The sequence below is a fragment of the Corythoichthys intestinalis genome, chromosome 14, assembly GCF_030265065.1.
Source record: "Corythoichthys intestinalis isolate RoL2023-P3 chromosome 14, ASM3026506v1, whole genome shotgun sequence".
Lineage (NCBI taxonomy): Eukaryota > Metazoa > Chordata > Actinopteri > Syngnathiformes > Syngnathidae > Corythoichthys > Corythoichthys intestinalis.
In genome coordinates, this window is record NC_080408.1 from 41,370,283 (window position 1) to 41,394,318 (window position 24,036).

At 38.6% G+C, this 24,036-nt stretch overlaps 1 protein-coding gene across 1 annotated transcript; it reads left to right on the top strand.

The window, feature by feature from the left end:
* Nucleotides 1-1,537: 1,537 nt before the first annotated feature.
* Nucleotides 1,538-23,322, top strand: LOC130930010 (nuclear receptor ROR-beta-like). The gene is made up of 10 exons (XM_057857670.1): nt 1,538-1,982; nt 9,253-9,338; nt 9,420-9,561; nt 10,345-10,875; nt 15,981-16,102; nt 16,264-16,396; nt 16,855-16,962; nt 17,647-17,757; nt 20,852-20,961; nt 21,042-23,322. The coding sequence occupies exons 1-10, from the start codon at nt 1,976-1,978 to the stop codon at nt 21,201-21,203; spliced, it is 1,512 nt and encodes a 503-aa protein (XP_057713653.1). The 5' UTR covers nt 1,538-1,975; the 3' UTR covers nt 21,204-23,322.
* The last annotated feature ends 714 nt before the right edge of the window (nt 23,323-24,036 follow it).

Here is a 24,036-nt window from a genome sequence, read left to right on the forward strand (position 1 = left end):
ATCTTTATTATGTAGTATTTACTCAACATATTATAATATTAATTCTGAAGTATGTGGGATTAACTCCAGAAATCATTATTTACATGACAAACATGACGTGCTTTTGCTGTTAACCAGCTGTTGAGTGTTATTGTATGACTGATTGGAACTGTACGACATTGTTTCGCCACAGGGTGTGCTGTCGTGTATTTTATGTTCGGTGTGAAGAAGAAGAAGAAGAAGAAGAAGAAGAAGAAGAAAATTAAAAGAGGCATTAGAGGCCTGTTCTCAACTTCTGCCTCACTGCACTTTGGCTCTCATGGAGAGCACGTACGCTCATGTGTTCGAAATAAACGATAGCCGACGTGCAAAGTAGCAAGTGAGCTGTAAAAATAGCGAGCTTAGTGGCGTGAAAACCGCGGGAGAGCTAAGTGAAGCTAACGAACAGCTAAGCGATGCTAAACGGCGCTAAATGAAGCTAAGCGACTGATACTCGGTCCGTCGTCGTGGAACAGTCCATTGTACTGCGTGTGTGGGAGGGAGAGATAATATAAACACAGCATTCAACTGGCTTTGTTTTTTTTTTTTGTTTTGTTATTTGTTTATTTGGTATGCTGACATAATTATACATGACGAACATTTGGGGGTGCTGCTGGCTCCAGTGGCCCAAACCGTTGCTCGTTGGGGCAAGGGCAGCTGGTTGGGGGCCCCCTACTGGTTGGGCGCCTCAGGCGATCATCTACTTCACCTGAATAGTAGATCAGCCTATGCAGACAATTACAGGCCTCTCTAATCTTTTCAAGTAGGAGAACTTCCACAATTGGTGGTTGACTAAATACTTATTTGCCCCACTGTATGATCATCGTCAATGGCACAGAAAGAGTTAATCAATTAGTTGTCAATTAACTGATTGACAACAATTTGATAATCAAGTTGAGATTTTTATTGAAATATTTTTGATGGATTTTCCATCATAAAACAGGAACTAAAATAGAATCAACGTATGTTGAAAATAGTTTAAATATTGTCCTGCATTTCAAAAAGGATTAAAATCTTTTTCAACTGATCAATACGTTAATTGAAAAAGAATCTACAGATTTATTATTAAAAAGATTAATAGTTGCAAGCTGGTCTCAGCAGTTTTTTCCATGTCATTATTTGGAGACCTACTTTTTAATTTTCTTGAGTTACATTATTGTTACAGGACAGTTTTGAGGGAAAAAAAGAAATGGTTGTTTTTTTTCTTTCAAATGGTTAATCAAGATTGTTTCCGCCGAGAAGTACTTGATCAAGGTATTGTTTTTCGGTTTCTTTTATTGCCTGCCATTGACAACCTACCAGTCTTTCCCCGTCAAAATTGATTGGACGTCTAGAGCCGTCAATGGCAGCTAACAATTTAAACGAGTGCCCTGTAAAGGGTTAAATAACATTACAGTAATGTACAGTGCCCTAATCTAATGACATTTTAACCTGGCCATGATGGGATCACTCTGATGCGCGCCTCTCAACTGCCACTGCCACCTTAAACTCGTCCCCGCGCATGCGCGCCCCCTCCGCCGCTGCTGCTCGAAGAGCTTGTGGCGGTGAGATCATGTGAGAGAGTCCACGCTTGGAGAAAGTAGGTTAGCAGGGTAGACTGAGAGGAAGGCGCTGAGTGTGTGGACCACCGTGGGGAATATACTAGCCAAACAGCACCACCATTCGCGAGGGCGTTTAGGATGCAACCCATAACGACTTTCTTCACTCTATTCTTTCGATCGGACTTTACCGAACGATAGAGGACACTTGGGGGTGGGGTGTTTTTCTTACTTTTCCCTTTCCTCGATACGAGATCCTGTCTGCGGTCAGGACCAAGAGACATTTTTATTTATACAGCCACTTCTTGCTGGCAGTCAGTGAGTCAGTCAGTCAGTAAGTCAGTCAGTAAGTCACCTGCAGCGCAGCCAAATGTAGCCGCGCGTCTTTCTAGATCGGTTATTAAGAAGAAAACGTCAAAATGAGAGGTAAGTGCATTCAAGTTAAGTCGTCTGCATGTTTGCTGTAACTTGGCGGCGTGTTTTAGCCGTCAGGAAGTAACAAAATTGAAGGGGTTGCCTGCCACATGTGCGCACAGATCCTCGGTGTGCGCCTGTTTTGCTCCCAAATGCGCACTAATCCCCCCCGTGACTGGATTATGGTTGAAGACTGCAGTGCTATGTTTAGTTTTAAATTAACTTGCAAGGTTAAACAAAAAAAATCAATTTATTAAAGACGAATTAAAAGTGATTTATTATTCAGCACTGCAACATATTTGTTTAGTTAACTACATGTAAATATGAGTTAAATAATCATGCCAAACCTGTCATAGAGTGAATTATGACATCTATGTCAGACAGGGGACTCTCTGTACATTTTGGTTGGGGGTTCCATGTTTGTGTTATGCAATAAGGAGAGGGGAGGGGCGACAGACCAGCTTGTTGGTAACCAAAACTATAATTATGTAATCGAGATGTTTATATTTCTTTACTTCAATTGTGTCAACCTAAACGTGAACTAATGCATATTACTGTATATAAAGTATCTCGTTAAAATACTGTATAACATGTGTCTAATTATGAGCACAAAAAGCTATGGTGTATAAAAACAAATTGTTTTAAGACAGTTATTTAAAAAAAAAAAATAAATAAACAAAAAAACAAATCTTTAATGCCGTTTTATTAGATTGGTTGCCGTGTTGATCTGGCGTGGCTTTGTCAGCATGGCCGGCCGTGTGACTGTACAGAGGGAGAGAGACCTGGCTGTTCCACTGACCTAGTTATGTCACCCAACGTTACACAGCATGCGCAGCAGAGGGAGGGGGAGCGGCTGAGAGAAGCGCCTGCCTGTAGTCCATGTGCAAAAAAGCACACTGACACTTGCCCTTGCACTTCAACTTGACTCTTGACTACCGTCACTCAGGAATGAACTTGAACTTGACCGGGAATTCCTAGAAGAGCACAGTATATAGTTAACATCTGTGCATTCCATCTGTCTGTCACACCCACCTAAAGTTTAGAATGAGTTACATACACAGAAAGATACATAATTTATGGATTCTGTGATGGCAATCTGTTTGCATTTATGCACTTTAGCATTTTGTAATCAAAATATGAGTTTTATGATCAAACTGATTAAAAATGTAAAGCCTTTATTCAAATTAAATGACATATTCCGGAGGACAGGCAGTAATGTAAACCCCTGCATATAGTGGCGGTTTGCCTTTCATGAATTACTATATGTTTTCCCCCTCAGGAACCTATCGTCAGGTACACGCTAAATAGCTCACCACCAAAGCCCTTTCTAAATAGGAATGTGTGTCAAGGAATTATGTTAACCCATTGATGGCGATTCAAGAAGCAGATTTACATTACAAATGACCTGTTTATACATTCTCCAAGCTCAGAAAACAGATTAACAATATTCCTACTGTTGTAAATGATTTGTTCATAAATTAACCCATGATTAATTGTTATGATGACAAACTATTTCTGATTTCCTCCATACCTCAAATCACCCTTTTCAACACTGAAATCAATGGAATCTGTTTCAACCCTGCCGAAATTGTTCTTAGTAGGGCTGCAGCTATCGATTATTTTAGTAGTCGATTAATCAATGAACTAGTTAGTTCGAATAATCGAGTAATTAAAAAAAAAACTTACACATCAAAAGTCCGCTAGCTTAAATGCTATAAAATGGTTTTTTAAAGTTTGTTTTAAAACAATGTTCTTAATGGGTCAAACACATATTTCCACAAAAAAAAAAAAAAAAAAAAAAAAAAAAGGCTACATATACCTATGACCTAAATTACGGATGCATTAAAAAAAAAAACATTAGCTCAAACAAAAACTTAGCTTATGTTGGTCTTAACAGGGAGCAGCTGGATTCAGCCATGTGAAATGAGTTGTCATATTCACTGTTGCCACTATAGGGCAGTGTATCAAATCAATAGAACTAAATGCAAACACTTTCAAAACAAAACATGCCAACACCACTTTATTTGAACGAATACTCGAAGCAGCAAAATTTAATTCAGATCTTTTTTTCCTAATCAAATTACTTGAGTTAATCGATTAATTGTAGCAGCACTAGTTTTTAGCATGGTTTTTTTGTATTCGACTGTGTTGTACTCCATAGAAACAAACAGTATTACTGTTTGCTCTCCGCATTAACCTGCAAAAACACAAAAGCAACCACGCTAATTCATTTTCCATGTACTTAATTGTTGTTCATCTGTGGGGTATTTTATCTTTTGGCAAACCATTTTAAATGGAGCCTTACTACCACTAACTGATATTGTTCTTCCTTTAAGGGCAGCCAATTGGAATGAGGGTGGCTGGATGTTGTGGGGCTCTGAAGTGCTTTCATCTAAAATGTTGATTATCTCTGAAGCCCCAAAAAGGGTTAAGAGATGGCTTGTATCTTGAAAAACCTGAACTTGTCTCAAACCACGACTGTACAGACAATTACTTTACAAACAGTTTTATGAAGGGTGTCAATTATTTGCGTTTTTTCACTATTCACAGCAGGGCTCGGTCCCCCACAAATAGCAGGGGCTTACTGTATAATTTACTGTACTTGTTTTTGTCAAGGCATGGGAATAAATGACGGAAAGCGCTAGGAGAACTCAGAGAGGGCCTCTGATGGTGGGAGGTTCCCCTTTTGGTGCAGGATGTCCAAATGTAAACAAATTTGAGCCCTTACTTGGCACACAGCACTGAAAATGTAGGTTAGTCAATCGAAATGTTTCTCAGGGGGAAAAATGTGTTTAACCCCAAAAGATTTTAGCATGTACATATCTGCTTTAGTACAATTAGTTTTGTCTGAACTGTCAATTTCGACTTTGGCATGCTAACGTAAGATTGCATAGTCCAGATATCCAGATTTTGTCGAGTTACTGTACTTTGAATCGCTGGATTTATTGTAACGCGCTGTACATGCACATCACATCAGACAGGAAGTTATTTGAAATTCTTCGCTTTGTTATACAAATTCACCTAAATGTTGGCTACAGCAGCAAATAATGATTATTCTCATAATAGATTAAACTCCTTTATATCTTCCATTTTATTTGGTCTGTCACATGTCAGAATATAAAAACAGATGTTTGCAAATATCATATTTTGATTAAACACAAATGATAATCATTCTGCTTTCATGAAGGACTACACAAATCTGGTAACATTTACTGTTGAGCAGCTGAAATCAGCAGATCTGGACAACTTGAAGTTGAACAATGGCTGTAAATAATAACTTGAGAAAAAAAATATTCTTGATGAATTGATTGTGACACCTCTGACATGCATTATATATATGGCCTATACAACAGGGATGCATCCTACATGACCTGATGGAATAAATTTTAGAGTGTGATAGCTGAGGGTTTGTTCGATTTAACTGCATGTGCTTCACTGTCATCCTGCACCCTGCCGTGAGACATGATGCAATCAGCGTTGCTGTAACCGAAGGAATGCAACCCCATGCTGTCATCCTGACTAATTAGTAGCAAGCAAGTCACAACTCTACATACTTGGCTCATTTACTATCAAAGCGTATGCATGAATAGACAGGATTAGCACACATGAACCAATGGTATGAAGATAATTATTCCGTTTGAAATGAGGTAATTAAAAATATATAGATCACTGGCTTCAACAAAGTGTTGCCGAAGGGCACCGAGCAATGCTCATAACATTATGACGTGGAAACAAGAACAACTTGTCCTCTCCTTGTTTTGAAACTGGTTGCGCAAGTATTGACATGAGTTACGTATGTTGGCACACATATGATCGTGCATCCAAGGAAGCGCGTATGGAGGGTCAAAATTCATTCTTTTGCTCTCCGACACGTTGGTGACACACTGACACACTTTGTGTTTGACACACTGGCCCACGAGCTGTTTTTGTGCAATTGCTGGTGGTCTGTTCCATATTAGACACTAAGAAAAAAATGAAGGAAGATTAAAGTCACTGATTTCATCTGCGTCACTTTTCCCCACTCTTGACAGACGATAAGTTCAGACATTTAACTGGCTGAAGAACAATAAATATCCCGTTTTTTCCTTTCTTTTTTTCTTCCTTTTTTAAAACAGGCTCATCTTTCCCATACTGCGCAGCCAACCAACATATGGAAAACAACTTTCCTTCCCTTATAGATTTTGGAACTGAGTCATTGTGTTAGTGAATATAAAATGTAGAGTGATGCATTTTGCTGTCGTAGATTAGGTTTGTGAAAAAGGCAGGCCTCTACTGCTCAGTTGGAATACAGCAGCCTTCTTGAAACAGAAGTCATTTGGATCAACACAATTGTGATAGACAGGTTCTAAAGTAAATGTTGCCTTAATGCGATAAGATAAATTTCCATACCTTAAAATAATGGGGAGAAAATATGGCTTTGTTTATCAACTTGGCATTAAGCTATGCGCTTACATTCGAGTTCTGTGTTTTACCGTCTTTGGTCAAGAGATTAGAGACATGCATGAGAGGCCGCGACATTGCGGATGGGCCTCTGTACTGTATTTCTGGCTCCTAGCACTGTACAAGAATAGACGTGGCTGTAATGTGGTTCACAGTCAAAGACAGAGGCGAATTAATTTGGCATCACTGGTTAATGCAGTTTTCCCTGTACCATTATTGTGTGCCGTGGTTAATTTTACTGTTATGCAACATTTTTTTTTTCTGATTCAAATTGTAGGCCTGAAGGAAAACGTTTTTCATGGAAGGAAACGAGCTCCACCTTAAAAATGGTCTGTGGAGTGCTGTGATGTGCCTGCTTCCCTCCTCTTTCAGTGGGAAAGTGTGTCAGTGGGACAGAATGTCCACATGGGCTGACAGGCTACATTGCCCAAGTGATGGTTGACTCAGCCAATACCGGGCAAGCTGCTGTCACCGCCTAGCCAGTGGGAAAGAGAGATTCTGGTGAGGGCGGGTCATTGGTGTTGCTAGAGTGAGCCGGCTGAATGAGTGTTGTGAGGAATGCTCACAGACGAGAGTTATATAATCGAGAGACAGGAGAGGGAGGGAGGGAAGGCGTAGGGGGTTTTTCCATTGCATGCCTGCAGCTGCCACGATCAGTTGAGTACAGTATTATAGTCGACGGCTTAAGAGTTGAGCAAGCAACAAAGTGCACATACTGTAGCGGGCTGGAAAATTGTCTTTTCAGTTTATAAATAATCACACTTAAGCAGATTATCATACATAACACAAAAAATTGGTATCATCGCAAGGCCTTGAGTTAGAACAATGTAAGACTTGGTAAACAGACCAAGCAACTTATCTTATGATATTGCTGTTTTGCCTCTTACGAGACAGAAGAAGTCTTTGTTCATCTCAGTGTGCAACAGTCATGTGATTCCCCCATCTGTTTGTGCAATCTATTCCTTCATGGGGGCCTCATGCAGGGTGTAGACAAACACTGTTGAAGGCAATTGGACTTTTGTGGTCCTATTACGTCCGTGCAATCTTTGTGAGACTTAAAAGTTTCTTTGTTCACAAGACCACCTTTTTCAGATTAATAGATTCATGTTGCTATCTGTTGCCATTTTAAAGGGCTACTCGGACAGAAAGGCTTGTAGTTCTTAAAAAATAAACGTTATTATGAGTTAAAATAATTTGATATTGAAACCCCTCTTGATCATTTCGTTTTTATACAATTTGTAAAATAAGTTTAGCCAGTAAGTCGCCATTGTTGTTGACGTCGCAGGGCGGTGACATCACATGATTATGCTGCCGGGCTTCCAGAGTATGACTCTAGCTGCATAAACATGTCATCTGTCCAACCCTTTCAATTTGAACCCGAGGGGAACATTAATGAACATCACAGCACTGCCGATATTTCACAAAACGAGCAGCAAAAGCAAAATGAACAGGAAAGACAGGATGAGACGAGACGAGAGTAAAAAAAAAAAAAATGGTGTTCTGCCAAAATGTGCTAATTTTACATCCAATGTACTACCGTGCGCTTTCAGCTTGTTTTGCTTAGATGCATACAGACAAAACATACTAAAGATGCCTTAAGAAAATACTTAAACGTAGTAATATCAAATAAGGGTGGTTTAAAATATCCAATATGACTAATGTGGTCAACAGATCAACAATCTGCTTTAAAGCTGTCACAAGAAAACACAATGCTTAAAAGTATGATAGGGAAACACATGCAAAAAGTATTTTGGGGCAATGAAAAGGTAATAAAAGACTCAATAAAACACAAATAGTAAGCACTCGCTGCTTTAAGCCCATGTACGCATGTGTTGGACGTCTCGCCGCATAGAAGGAATTGGAGTAACCCGGTAGTGTTCATCTAGTGACAGTGAAAATCTGCGTCATCACCCCGGGCCTCCATTTCTCGCAAAAAACATGGCGCCTTCCGTAGATCAAAATATGTACTAAATAGTATACAGTGGGGAGAACAAGTATTTGATTGGCAATGTATTAAATACTTGTTCTCCCCACTGTAGATTTTTTAATCAATGGCAATATTTGATGTGTTTCTAAGAACATATTTTCTATGGTAAAAGAGAACAATTGTGGCTTAATACAGCCTATAAGTCTTTAAGTCCGAGGTTCTCTTTAATCAAACAATATACCTTTTATCAATCAATCTTTAAAAAAGAGGTATCATGTTCATGTTTCTTTTAAAAATAGGTCTGGGACAAAACATTACTATTTTGTTCTTGTTAAAACCAAATGTAGTACGTATTTTAAAGATTGTTGAAAATACTGTAGGTGAAACATAACTCTTTAATTTACAGTCTGGAGAAATACAACTGTCTGTGACAGGATTGAGCTAGCTGTTTCTAGGTCAACATAAGACACAAAGGATATTATTTTGGCCAAGATATATAACAGAAGAGCACAAGACAGCACTGAACTAAAAGGCAGGCAAAGTTCACCACCACCACCATCATAAAGCAATATAATAGCTGCTTATCTGAGTGCATAAAACGCAATCTGTCTAAAGTCTTTTAAGGATATTGCAGAATATTGTGTCATTGAAATGATGTAAAAAAAAAAAATAAAAAAAATGCACCTTAAACAAATGTCACACTCTAAATCAGTAGGAGTACTAACCCAGCAGTCAGGTGAAATTAAGTTTGACCTATATACATTTTCTTTGTTAATGACATTTTTTTTTTTTTTTTTTTTGTTTTGTTTTTTTTGGGGGGGGGGGGCTTGTTTCCTTTCCATGCTCAAATCCGGCTTTATTTCTGGAATTACATTATTGTTCTGACCTGGTCAACTTTGACTTTTGGTCCTGCAGCTCAGATCGAGGTCATTCCCTGTAAAATCTGCGGGGACAAGTCCTCGGGGATCCACTATGGGGTCATCACCTGTGAAGGCTGCAAGGTAAGATGGATGACAAAAATGCTTAAAAGAACATGTTATATTGCCAATGCACACGTGTAAACTGGGCTTGCATTTTTTTAGGGGTTCTTCCGTCGCAGCCAGCAAAACAATGCCATGTACTCTTGCTCCCGCCAGAGGAACTGTTTGATCGACCGGACGAACCGCAATCGTTGCCAGCACTGCCGTCTGCAGAAATGTCTGGCTTTGGGCATGAGCCGAGATGGTAAATACAACAGAGCACATACTCCATTGACGCACTTCCTATAACTTTATAAGGATTACCCTTTTTGACGTAATCAAATGTATCTTCGGCTGGGTAGCTTCTGCTTTAAAACCATGTTCAAATTCCTCTAAATTGAAGCTGATACCATGAGAATTTGAAGCCCTCAGTTGCTAATGTTCCACTTCAGCTGTTGGGAGATGCCTCGAAACTTGTGCTCCACTCTTTTTTGGGATACAGAGAGAAAACGAATACAGTGTATAGACTGTCATGGAGAAAACTGGATATCAAGCCTGGAACATTCAGTTCTCTACTTGGAGGTTAAAGTGGATGTTGAAGTCATGGTCAAAAGTTAAAAATGACCATAATCACTTCTATTCAGTATCTAAGACAGACAGAAAGTTAGAGCTAACATTATTATGCAGAGTAATGTAATAGATATATTTACTGACCTGTACAATTTGCATGTGCTGAAACACTGTTTGATGGATGTCATGTTATTGTTAACTGTGTCACATACCTCTTCTTGATGAATTAGTTGTGCATTAGAATGTGTCACTGGTATGATTCCACAATTGTAGGGCTATAAATAAGTTAGAATCTAGATAGGTCCAGCTGAGCTATAGAAAATGTGCCAGCTTTAGAAATTAGCTGACACAACTTGGACATAAGTTCCTTTTGACTCTATTGCCTTTGGCTGAAGTATGATGTTGTATAAAGTATGTGTAGGGTTTTACTGTATGAAGTAGCGTGATCCAATGACCAAAATGGATTCTCTCTCAACAGCGGTGAAGTTTGGCCGTATGTCCAAAAAGCAGCGTGACAGCCTGTACGCTGAGGTGCAGAAACATCAAAAATCCCAAGAGTGCGTGGGCTCAGGAGATGGGGGCTCTACTGCTTTGTCCTTACCCAGAGAGGACGGTGTATGTGGCAGTAGCAGGGAGGATGGTGAGGAAGGTTTAAGCCGTTCCTATAGCACCGGGGGATCCAGCTCTACCCTCAGCGACCTCGATGACATTGCTGCACTCCCAGACCTTTTTGACCTCCCACTGACCCCAGAAGAGGCCAGCGAGTACTGCAGCCTAGAGCTACTGGGCGGGAGTGGAGGGACCAGCACTGGAAACACCTCCAACTCATCATCGGCTTCTCCCTCTTCCTCATCCCTGTCCAATCAGAATTCTCCGCAGACAATGTTGGATGGGTCAGACAGCAATGGCATCCAGCTCCTGCACACACATTCTCACTCACATTCACTGCTTGGAGACACGCATTCACTGCTGGACCAGTTGCCTGATGACTGCTCAATAACAGAACTTGGTGAGTAGAAACACAACAACACAACTCGTTGAAACATCTTGAGACGGACATTCACTTAGTCTGGACAAAAATGATGGTATTTGTTACTTAATAATTTGAACAATCTTTGGAGGCCAAAGAGACATTGAAATTGATCCAAGCGAAACTTGTCAAAAGGTATTTTGGCCCCCACACACTCAGGTTTGATCAATGCTTTCTCCATAATTTTTGTCAGCTCATTAATGGTGGAATGAATTTCTGGTCTGAATCTCCTGAGAAAAAAAATGTGATTCATATAAAAAAGGACACATCAAACTAGAGCTGAAACGAATACTCGAGCAACTCGAGTAACTCGAGTTTAAAAACTGATCAGAGTAATTTTATTCACCTCGAGCAATCATTTAATTTTGCCAGCTCTAAGCATCACGTTTTGCCCCGACTACTTTTCATGCGGGACAACGTGCCGACCTCACGTGCGTAGAGAAAGAAGCAAAAAAAAACAAAACCTTACTGCAGCCGACAGCCGTTACAAACTGCGCCGACGTTGCTAAAAACTACGCCCGCATGTTGCTACGGTAGTAGCGTGTAGCGTCTGATGCGTGTCAGATATCACATGTACGTAGAATTAGATGCGAAATGACTGACTCGGCGGCGTTAATAAAACAGCCGCCATCTTAAAGCAGTACACTTCTCAGCGCTCATAAATAACATTAACGTTAATGTCATTTGCTCACGTAACGTCATCCCTGCGGAGGGCTAGGTTTCTATTCATTATGACCACTGTCGATGCGTGGCTAACTCTTACATACAGGCTTTATTTAATCTGTGAAAACAGCGATGTAGAGTGATTAGGGTGTAAAATAAAAACTTAATAATGCTAACTGTCAATTTTAGCTTAGTAGTCATTGCTGGAAAAAATACCAACTAGCACTGGTGCCTAATGTGCTCCAATACAGCACAGCATTTATTTTGAACACTGCAAAATCTCAAAATCCTATCAGGACTTATAGTTTAGACTAACTTAAAACTTAACTAGAATTTATAGCTTGACGCAAGTGGAAATTCAATTGAAACACGTGGGAAAAACACCTAACTTTTAAGTGAAGTGTGTTATCAAGCGTAATGACATTTTTAGGTAAGAATTTTTTTATAAGATCTAAAAGTTTTTGAGTGAAAGTAGTGAATTATTTTTTATTTTTTTTTTTTTTTTTTTAGTCACATTGAGATGCAATTGTTGGCTGTTTTCAACAATGTACATCGAAAATAAAGACATCGATTGACTGAAAATGGTTCAATATTAGATGAAATGTCTTGTTTTCTCATCTATATTTGTAATTGCTCTTTACCTAAAAAAAAATGTTTTATCCGATTACTCGATTAATCAATAGAATTTTCAGTCGATTACTCGATTACTAAAATATTCGATAGCTGCAGCCCTACATCAAAATGTTGCCCGGTATGGCTAGTGGAACAATGATCTTGCATACTAATCAGTCATTTAATTGAGTTGAGGCAAAACAGCTTGTTAGGTACACGGTTTCCTTTGAATAGGTGAACTTTGGGGAGAAGAAGGCCAGGTTATTATTAAAAGGCAGACAGTGACTGGTGCCCCAAACCTCCTCCTTTGTAGAGAGATGGCTTTTTTACTTTGATATAGAGCACTTTAGAGCTCAAAGTTTGGACATTGTTATTCTTGAAGGTATATTCCTTCTCCTTGAAGTCAACTGTCAAGGTTCTTGGTGGATATAACAACATCCTAGTTTAGCAGCTTTTGTGGGAACCTATCTGCTATTATTCACATAAAGTCTTGCCTTTTGCTATTTTCCGTAATGCGTCGCTGCAACAAACAAGGCATGTGGGTGTGCGCTGTCGTGTTTATCTAGGATATCATGCAGTAGAGTTTGCGTTGTAGTCTTTTTGAGCAGCGTTGGAATGTAACCAGCCAGCATGGAACCAACACTGAAATCACTCGGCAGATAACTTTTTTCGCTAAACCATCAGCACTGATGTGTCATTCAAGCAGTATTTATTGATCATACGAATGTCTGCGTGCACAAACAGACTGCAGATAAATTACCTTGTCGAACACGTAGTCACCTAGCTATAGCCAATAGCTTAGCATGCAGCTAGTCTGCTTTTGCCGCTTTAAGTTAGCAGACGGTTACTTTTAAAGTCACCTCAGTGCTTCATGCTGGATAATCCTTAGAAGCATTTGAGATGCTTGTGGGAGCCTAGTAAAATTAATGAAAGATACACAAAGGTACAGATAGGATTGGGGAGTTTCCAGTCAAGGAGATCATAAGAAAGCTCGTGGTGAGCGTTACCGTAGCCTAAAGAAAATCTCTATTGTGTTGTCTTTGAGTGTGTGGTGTGCTACTCCCATGCATTTATTTTGAAGGCATATAAACGTCTACGGGATGTTTTTTTTGCCTTTTATGAATAGATGCTCATTTGTAAGCCTGATAGTGGCAATTCTAATTAGTTTTATTGAAGCTTTAATCGATATACAGTGCTGGCCAAAGTATTGGCACCCCTGCAATTCTGTGAGATAATGCTCAATTTCTCCCAGAAAATGATTGCAATTACAAATGCTCTGGTAGTAATATCTTCATTTATTTTGCTTGCGATGAAAACACACAAGAGAATGGAAAAAAATTAAATCATTTTAATTTTACACAAAACTCCAAAAATGGGCCAGACAAAAGTATTGGCACCGTTTGAAAAATCATGTGATGCTTCTCTAATTCGTGTAATTAACAGCACTTGTTACTTACCTGTGGCACATAACAGGTGGTGGCAATAACTAAATCACACGTGCAGCCAGTTAAAATGGATTAAAGTTGACTCAACCTATGTCCTGTGTCCTTGTGTGTACCACATTGAGCATGGAGAGAAAAAAAGGAAGACCAAAGAACTGTCTGAGGACTTAAGAAGCAAAATTTTAAGGAAGCATGTCCATCTCCAAAGACCTGAATGTTTCTGTGTCTTCCGTGCGCAGTGTCATCAATAAGCGTAAAGCCCATGGCACTGTGTGTAACCTCCCTAGATGTGGACGGAAAAGAAAAATTGACGAGAGATTTCAACGAAAGATTGTGCAGATGGCGGATAAAGAACCTCGACCAACATTCAGACAAGTTCAAGCTGTCCTGCAGTCCGAGCGTACAACAGTGTCAACCTGTACTGTCCGTCGGCGTCTAAATGAAAAGGGACTCTATGGTAGGATATCCAGGAAGACCCCACTTCTGACCCAGAGACAAAAAAGCCAGGCTGGAGTTTGCCAAAACCTACCTGAGAAAGCCAAAAACGTTTTGGAAGAATGTTCTCCGGTCAGATGAGACAAAAGTAGAGCTTTTTGAGAAAAGGCATCAACATAGAGTTTACAGGAAAAAGAACTAGGCCTTCAAAGAAAAGAACACGGTCCCTACAGTCAAAAATGGCAGAGGTTTCCTGATGTTTTGGGGATGCTTTGCTACCTCTGGCACTGGGTTACTTGACCAGTCTGCATGGCATTATGAAGTCTGAAGACTACCATCAAATTTTGCAGCATAATGTAGGGCTCAGTGTGAGAAAGCTGGGTCTCCCTCAGATGTCATGGGTCTTCCAGCAGGAAAATGACCCAAAACACACTTCAAAAAGCGCTAGAAAATGATGTGAGAGAAAGCACTGGAGACTTCTAAAGTGGCCAGCAATGAGTCCAGACCTGAATCCCATAGAACACCTGTGGAGAGATCTGAAAACGGCAGTTTGGAGAAGGCACTCAACAAATTTCAGAGACCTGGAGCAGTTGGCCAAAGAAGAATGATCTAAAATTCCAGCAAAGCATTGTAAGAAACTCATTGATGGATACCGGAAGCGGTTGTTCGCAGTTATTTTGTGTAAAAGTTGTGCTACCAAGTATTAGGCTGAGGGTGTCAATACTTTTGTCAGGCCCATTTTTTGAGTTTTGTTTAGAATGATGATGATTTCTTTTTCATTCTCTTTTTCGCTTTTTCATTGCAAGCAAAATAAATGAAGATATTACTCCCAAAGCATTTGTAATTGCTATCATTTTCTGGGAGAAATTGAGAAATATCTGACAGAATTGCAGGGGTGCCAATACTTTTGGCCAGCACTGTATCTTACGAGTTATTCTTTCTTAACAATGTTTTATGTTTGTGAAGGACTTTCACCCTTAAAAATGTTATACGTGAACAAACTGGCAGACGAAAGCTATTTTCAGTTTAATCAGATGACTATGACAACGGTGAAGTTTTTTTGTTGCTGATCTCACTGATTTCCATCACATCATGAACCTTATTCTGCTACTTTTTGAAAATTATTCAAAACATTATCTAACTAGGTTACTCCCTCTGAGGTCAAAGATCTCTTTACAAGTGAGACTTGGCAAAGACTGCAGTCACAGAGTAACTTTAAGAAACAGTAAACTGATAACATTAACAATGGAACTTTATCACATTAAGCACCTACTTGTACAGAGACAGCAATTATTTCACCAGATTGAAGCACATTCAATGTAACAACGGATACAAGATGAAGTTTAGACCATTTATTCTAAGCAGAAGGTGCCTAAATGTTTTTTCCCCCAATTAAGTTCATACTTTGAAACAAGGGTTTCAAACTGAAGTTTAGACCACTTATTTTAAGCATAAGGTGCTCAAATGCTTTTCTCCCAATTAAGTTCATACTTTGGAGCAAGAAATTACAGCAGATCGATAGATCAGACAACTTTCCATGTTAAAACCATACTAGTAGTTCAGTCCCTCATCAAAACTTAAGCTCCTTGGAAACTATGGACCCCTTCACACCTATCAGGTCATGGCTCCAGTAGAGGGTCTATTAAAATATGAGTTAAAAATACTGAAAGGTCTTGCAGTATATGACAGTGTTATTAGACAGACATTCCAATATCTCAGAAAAAGAACATTTCACGGTCTTCTTGTGATATCAGTTCTTAACCACCCAACTGTTTGTTGCCCAAAAAAAGATAAAGTAGATTAATACACTGTAATCTGAGGTCACACTGACATGATTTTAGGTTAGGTAAACAAAACCATGTTCTCAAAAGTTGAATTTGGTGTTGGTTTCAGTGACAATAGATTTATATGCTTCTTATGTATGTCTTACAGAGCGAATCACTCAGTGTATTTTGAAGTCTCACTTGGAGACGTGTCAATACAGTGCTGAGGACATGAAGAGATTTACATGGGTACAATACACACCTGAGGAAACGCGTGCTTTTCAGAACAAGGTACATATTATCTCCTAGTATTACACATTGTGTATGTTTGTAATGTCATCATTTGCAAACTAACTAGCCAAAGCCATAAATGCCTCAGTTAAAGTCATACGTTTTGTGTTTAAAAAAAACTATTTGCATGATTTGAGAGTGGATTGTTTTCTGTATATCAGTCAGCTGAGTGGATGTGGCAGCAATGTGCACATCACATTACCAACGCCATCCAATATGTTGTGGAGTTTGCCAAACGTATTGCCGGCTTCATGGACCTTTGCCAGAATGACCAGATTATTTTGCTGAAAGCAGGTCAGTGTACAGTCCACAATGGGTATATTTAGAAATCATAGGTCACAGACTACTACCTGAGTAAACAACAATGTAAAACTTGCTAACTTGAGTTCCTTCTGTTCTTTGTCTCCAAACTTCTCTTCCTTCTTTTGCCCCATTTCTTTGGACAATGGGGAGAAAAACATTTTTTCCCGGAAAATTCATTTTCCTTATCTATGTTTATCATATGTGTGGGGGAAACATGTATTTGACAATGTATTTATTTTATGTAAATATTGGAACTCTTTAAAACATACATTTGTGAATATATGTTTAAATGGTTCTAATTGTCACATATATGATTTATATTAATCCGAATCAAAATTTACATTTGTTTGTGTGTCCATGTTGGAGTATTTCGGCCCCTCTGTGAACCCCATTCTATCTCCCTCCTCGTGCATTTCTCCATATCTTTGCCCCTATGGCTACCCTTTCAGGATGCTTGGAGGTTCTGCTGATTCGGATGTGCCGGGCTTTTAACGTCAACAACAGTACCATTTTCTTCAATGGAAAATTTGCCTCGCCTCAGTTCTTCAAAGCACTTGGTGAGCAATGCCATTACAGAAGTTCCAAAACGATAAATTTAACACATCTATTGTACTTTATGCTTACATTTTGAAAGGCAAATTAAAATGCAATTTCCAGTGTATTATTTTCAGATTTAAACATTACGTATGCACCTGAAGCATCATTCTGTGACATTTAACACAAGACATAACACACTGTACAATAGTAACATTTGTACAGAAATACAACAGATGTTTCATGTGCATGAGTTTAGAAACATGATACAGCGCAGTGCGATTTTGCAAGGAATGCAATGGTTATCGCACAAGCACCAACGAGGAATTTAGTTGCAAAAAAAAAAAAAAAAAAAAGCAGCCACAAAATATATGTAAATTCAAAATGTTCGAACAAGGTCTCCTCGTAAATCTGTCTGATGGAAAACTTCAGACTGGAAGGCCAGATACACAATGGCTCAACACTGCCTTCTCTTGTACAAAAAGTAGTAAGACACTTGGCTTTGCAATGGAAGAAATGTTAAGTCATTGTTACGTCAAGAAGCAGTGGTTCTCGTCTCTCAAGATGTCTGACATAATTCAACAGTTCTGCTGTTTTACCTCAGTTTTCTTAGACAAGTAGATTATAGGTGTTATTTTTAAGATTAGAAGCAGTGGAGGCCCTTTGACACAGCATTAGATAACAGTTATTTTCATGTGTTTATTCAGGTTGTGATGACCTGGTGAGTGCAGTATTTGAACTGGGAAAAGGATTCTGCCGCCTCCAACTGTCTGATGAAGAACTGGCCCTGTTTAGTGCGGCTGTTCTTCTCTCCCCTGGTGACTATTTCTTCTTTTTATTTTTGGGCCATTAAGTTATTCAGTGCCACTCATTTACAGAACATACACCCCCTTGGTCGATAGCTATTTTGGAGAATTTTTACAGTTTTTTTTTTTTTTTTTTTTTGGACCCACTGACTATTTAGTTCTTTTTTTAAAAAAATGCATTGACCCACTGACTATTTAGTTCTTTTTTTTAAAAAAATGCTTTCAATATTTGTATGCAGTAGAATATGTGTTGGTTTGATCAAAATTCAGCAACTTCTCGAGAAAACCTGTCATGCGGACTCACAACTTGGACTGATCACGTAACTGTTTACATGACATTTACAGTGAGGTAGCAATAGACCACCCCCATCTACTAGTATTGTAATTGAAAAGCGTAACTGACATGTGGCGGAAAACACTTAGGTGACTTGAAGTTGCGCTCTGAGACCCCCAATTTGTCCAAATTTCAAAATTGTCCGATTTGCACGTGTGATACATCATTGGAAAGCTTAAAATGTCAATCTTCTGGGGGAAGAAAATTTTTGAACAGGAGGGCATTTTTAAAAAAATATATATTTTCTAAAAAGCAAAACCCTAACTGGAGGTGAGATGCACGCGAGAGCAGATTAAAGACGCCATGATTTTAACGAGATATTATCGCGTACTTACCTCGATCCAACAACTCCATATAGCATGTATCATCGAGTGTCAAGACACAGATGTGAATGGCCACAGCTGGATTTTTTCAGGATTATATGGGTCAAACATGGTAATATAACAAGAGTCGCGATGCAGAAATCGTAGACGTCAAAGAGTAATCGAGATTTTCATTTTCATATATTTACCCTTTTAAACGTTTTTTTTTTTTTTTTTTTTCCAATTTTTCTTTGTTTGGATCGATTATTTCTCATCTAAAATATTGAGGAAAATGCAACCGTAACGAAAAAAAATACAATTAAGTGAGCGTTATAAGGGAGATATCCTTGACTTTTTTGCAGACACCAATTTTTTCATTGTGACGTAATTTGTTTAAAAGTTTAAAATATGCGAGTAAATAATTTTTTAAAGTCGTTTTTTTATTTCTAAACTAAATATTAGATTTCAATTAATGATTCTAAGCTAAAAATGACACACATTTCGAATAATCAATACGATTACTTACCTTCTCTTTATGGCTGGGTTGAAACAAAAGCGGTTGCGCGATGTCTGTAAACGAGGGTTTTCAGGGTAAAACGGACTAATTAAAAATAGTTCGGGGACTTAATGCGCCATGAATCTGCTATGGCAGCATATAGACATATTGTTCTCTCAGACACAACAGTTCTTTTGGCTTAAAATACAGCAATTTATTTTATAGAGGGGTGTGACAGCAGAAACTGCTTTTTCAGCCATGTCTGTGTTTTCCGCCATGTATATTAATTAGGCCTGCACAATATATCGTTTGAATATCGGCATCGCGATTTGCGCATGTGCAAAAGTCCTGTTGCAGGATGTGCAATTATTTTTTTTTTTACACGTAAAACTTGGGTCTGGTTCATAAAAGCAGCAAGTGTGCAGAGACATGGCTTCCTGTATCCTTTGATCATTCACAGATAAACCTCCTTAGCCTGGATTAAACAATATTATATGAATACAATCATACATCGCAGTTTTGGCTTTTTTTTTTTTTTTTTTTTGCACTTTCAGTTCTTAAACAAATAAATAAATAAATAAATTTGAAGCACCTAAAACCTGTTATGCAAAAAGAAAAAGAAAAAAAAAGAAAAAATACAGAAACTACAGTAAGGTAACATTTTTATGATGAGGAATATGATAAATAATTTGAAGAATATGGATGAAGAATATGAAAGAAAAAATTAACAATACAAGTATAAACGTCAAACAAAGGGGGGTAACCAATCTAAAACAATACTGAATGCAATACACTAATATAAAAAAAAAAAAAAACATGATGAGTCAAGCAAAGTCTTCCCAAAGAGAGCTATTCAAGTCATCTGGTGAAAATTGATTTGACCTGATTCATCGATGTAGTATATTGACTACGCGTCCTATGATCACGCTGGGCACACGCAGCCAATGGAATTGGACTTGGGGGGGATCTAACGTAGCACATCTAGGTTGCTATTTGATGTTATCTAGTGTGTGCGCACAAGTGTTGTCGGGCATTAAAAAAAGTTAACAAATGCCACAGAAGTCACGTCTGCTCATTACAGTAGCATTTGACAATCTACATTCATAAACAGGACAAGTATGAAGTACAGCGCTCTTAATTTGTCACTCATTGTTCATCATGTAACCGTGATTTAGCTCTCTGTGACCCACGATCTTAACCTGTCTTTTGTCAAAGCGAGGTTATGCAACAATATATTGGCAGACTTTGTTATACGTATTCGTAAAGACAGTCTTTGATTAATATGTACGAGTGGGGATAGCATATCAGCTCACCCAAAATGCTGCCAAACAACGGATCTGTACGATATAAAGCCAGCAAGCCGCCTTCTTAAGTTTCTGTCTTTTCTCCCGAGCAATGATCCTTGTACGCCACAATTCCCACCTTTCATGCAGTTTGGGGGAGGAGTGGAGGGGGGGTGCTGCTAGGGGCAGAGTTTGTTTTTTCAAGGCAAAGCTGCGCCGGATGTTTTAGCCAGAGAGAAGACAAAAATAAATTCGGAAAATACATTTTGGGAGCTTTTTATTTGGATTGAATGTCTTTACGTGTTGAATCGAAGAGGGCGTATCGAACGGTTCAATATAAAACCGAGTATTGTTGCATCCTTAATCGCAACATATCACAAACTTCCCAAAAGTCGCAATTTAAGGTTTTTCCAATATTGTTCAGCCCTAATACTAATATAAGTATGCTCATCAGTTGCAGAGTTAGCATGTTTTAGAATCATAGTTAGTTGTATATTTATAGTTCAATCTAACGTTGGAAACTGAACATTTGGGGGGGATCTCTCAATTATTCTGTTTTTTTTTTTTTTTTCTTTTTTCATATGGTCAATTACTTAATTCCATAAACCTGCTTGCTGGTTCTATGAATTCTTACTCAGCAAAAACTATATTAGGAGACTTGCCTAATGTGAAATCATGGTGATTTTGGCAGATCGGCCATGGCTTATGGATGGCCAAAAGGTTCAGAAGCTTCAAGAGAAAGTTTTCCTGGCTCTGCACCACAGTCTTCACAAGAATGCTTCTGAGGAGAAGCTGGACAAGGTATAAGCAATGCAGCTATAATGTGTCATGCTTGTGTAAAGAAAAAAATGCCCACTCAGTCTATCTCTAATTTTCCACAGATGCTGTCCAAACTACCTATCATGAAATCTATTTGTAACCTCCACATTGATAAACTGGAGTTTTTCCGTCTGCTCCACCCAGAGACCGCATATAGTTTCCCTCCGCTGTACCGGGAGGTGTTTGGAACTGACATGACCCTCCCCGACTCCACCAACTGCTAGACAGATGGACTGACTGACTGACTGACTGACAGAAAGACTGACTGGCAGAGAGATGGAGTGAGTGTATTTGGAGGAAGGAAAAAGGAGAGACAGAGTAGGATATATATATATATGTTGACGTTCAACAACCAGCAGTTAAGAGACAATCTAGGACTTTAAATACTCCGTCTCCCACGATTCCAAAGTAGTTCTCCACTTTCTGAGCAGGCAAAGCACCTTACACTACAGACATGCACGCTCATGTTCCTCTGCGTATCGTAGCAGCATCACTCTAAGCAGATGCATGAAGCAGATACAAGTCAAAAAACTTGTTTAACGTCTGGTCCGCTGTGGATCACCCAACCTGTAATGAATGTACCTCATCGACGAGCACCAGTGCACAAGCAAGGACTCAAAGCGAATGTATAACCCTGTCCCATTAGACAGTTTTATACATGCTCATAGAGATAAGAGTTCACTCAATATTGATCTTTCAGTATGACGTGTGCTCATATTGATACGAAACCACCTTATTCATGTACTTATACTTAGGGACCAAGATCACTAGTCATTTTCTAGAAAAAAAATACACAACTTCACCACCTCGAGCCGCTTCTCTCACAACATTTCGCCTGTATTCGGTGCTGCCTTGAGTAGGCCCTTGAGAAACCTCAGTCCCACACATCCCTTTTCCTTGCAAATGCCACTTAGAGACAGGGCAAGATGAAATAATCTTTAATTTATATACACGTTTATATACAAATATTTTAAATAAGAATGTACATAGATGACTATTTGAGACTGCAGAGAGCTTTAGAGTGTGTGAGATTAGTTCAGAGCGAAAGGGAGTGAAAAAAAAAGTGGATAGATAGCATATATACACAAAGTAAGCCGATATTTGGACTCTGGACTATTTTCCTCTCTATATCGTACTCTCAGGTTTCCATGACAACCCCTCCCCCTCTTTCTCTTGACAACAATCCCACTAAGGGCGTGAGCAGACACTTGTTCTAGAAGCAAATAGGGGTAGTATGCCCTTGCAGCGGATGAAACAAATTGCCTTTGTTTGGCATTTAAACTGAACTCTGATGCTGATGGTCTGCCCCTGCCTGGAGAGACAAGAGGAGGACAAAACCGGACTCTAAAAAAAAGAAAACTTTAACAAGACAAACTTCATGGACTTCATTGGAGGGGATACAAAGTGTCCCCTTCCAGCTGTTTCTAACCAGCAGTCAGGTGTAGTGTATTTCAATCACTCATGTAGTCTCACCTGTTCAGGTCCACAATTTGTATCATAACTCCTTCTTGCTGGTTGGATAAACTATTATTTGTATAATTCCTGTTTCTCTTTAAGTCCCAAACCTAACACTTGTTTGAATGAAAAGCACTTACTGTCCGCTCTTTCTTACTGAACACTAGTGTGATGCCAGAAAGAGCTACCAGCTGCCCCCGAGTTGGGTGCTAGCGAGACATTCTCGTTTATCTTTTTGTCCTTCAAAGACTCTGTTTATTTCACCTAAACATAAAGTCAGCTTCTGAAGGTTAGTATTGAGATAAAAATGTCTTACTCGAGACGCTGTCATGTTTTTAGGGCCTGTCTCCTGCTTCTCAGGGAGCTAGCTGTGACGTCTTGTCCCTTTATGACCAGCCTTGTACTCGACACACCTTTGCACCCCACAGCCATAATAATCACCGTGGACGTAAGATCTATTTTTGTGAATGTTGCTCACAAACTCTCCGAGCCCATCCCGTTTGTCCTAATATTGTAACATTACATTTATGAGAATTTTACATAGGAATACAAAAAAATCAGTTTAAAGATCAATTTCATTCTTGGGGTTTAATGTTCAATTTTTCATTTGCTGTGATGTTCACTTATTTGTCGTTTATCCACTTTCTTTACGCGTCTCCACTTTTGTCCTTTTAAGTCAGTAATCATTTGTTAAATTGGCAAATGATTTGGAAAGTCCAAAAAATGAACTAGTTTGTCTCCCTTTTCTTTCCTTGTATGACAACATGTACAAGAGATATATTACTAGTTCAAGACTAAGTGAGTCACACAGCTCGATATATATTGTTGTCCATTGGGATACATTATATGTTGTTTTAAGAATGTAATAAATGGTTTCTTCTTTAGAAATATTTGTCAAGTCATTTTAACATTAAATGGATCAGTGATCTCCAACCAGTGCCATGGGAGAGATCATTACCGTATTGGCCCGAATATAAGACGGCCCTGATTATAAGACGACCCCCTCTTTTTCAAGACTCAAGTTTGAAAAAAGACTTTTTGAACACCAAATTAATTTTTATACTGAAAATAATTACTGTACATCTGAAACGAATGACTATAACAATATATTTGAGAGAAAAAGCATGTTATTTTGCCTCATTCAAATCTTAATATCTGAACATTTAAATATGTAAACTAAAGTGCAATAACATTCGTAAATGAATAGCTTCTGGTTTTTGAAATGTAATAAACCAATTAGGGCTGTCAAACAATTAAAATTTTTAATCAAGTTAATAACAGCTTAAAAATTAATCGCAATTCAAACCATCTATAAAATATGTCTTATTTTTCTGTTAGTTATTGTTGGAATGGAAAGATAAGATACAAGATGGATATATACATTCAACATACTGTACATAAGTACTGTATTTGTTTACTATAACAATAAATCAAGACGGCATCAACATTCTGTTAAGGCGATCCATGGATAGAAAGACTTCTTTCTTCGTTCTTAAAAGATAAATGTTAGTACGAGTTATAGAAATTTTATATCAAAACCCCTCTTAATGTTTTCGTTTGAATAAAATAAAATCAGTCGCACCCAAGCACCAGCAGAGGGCG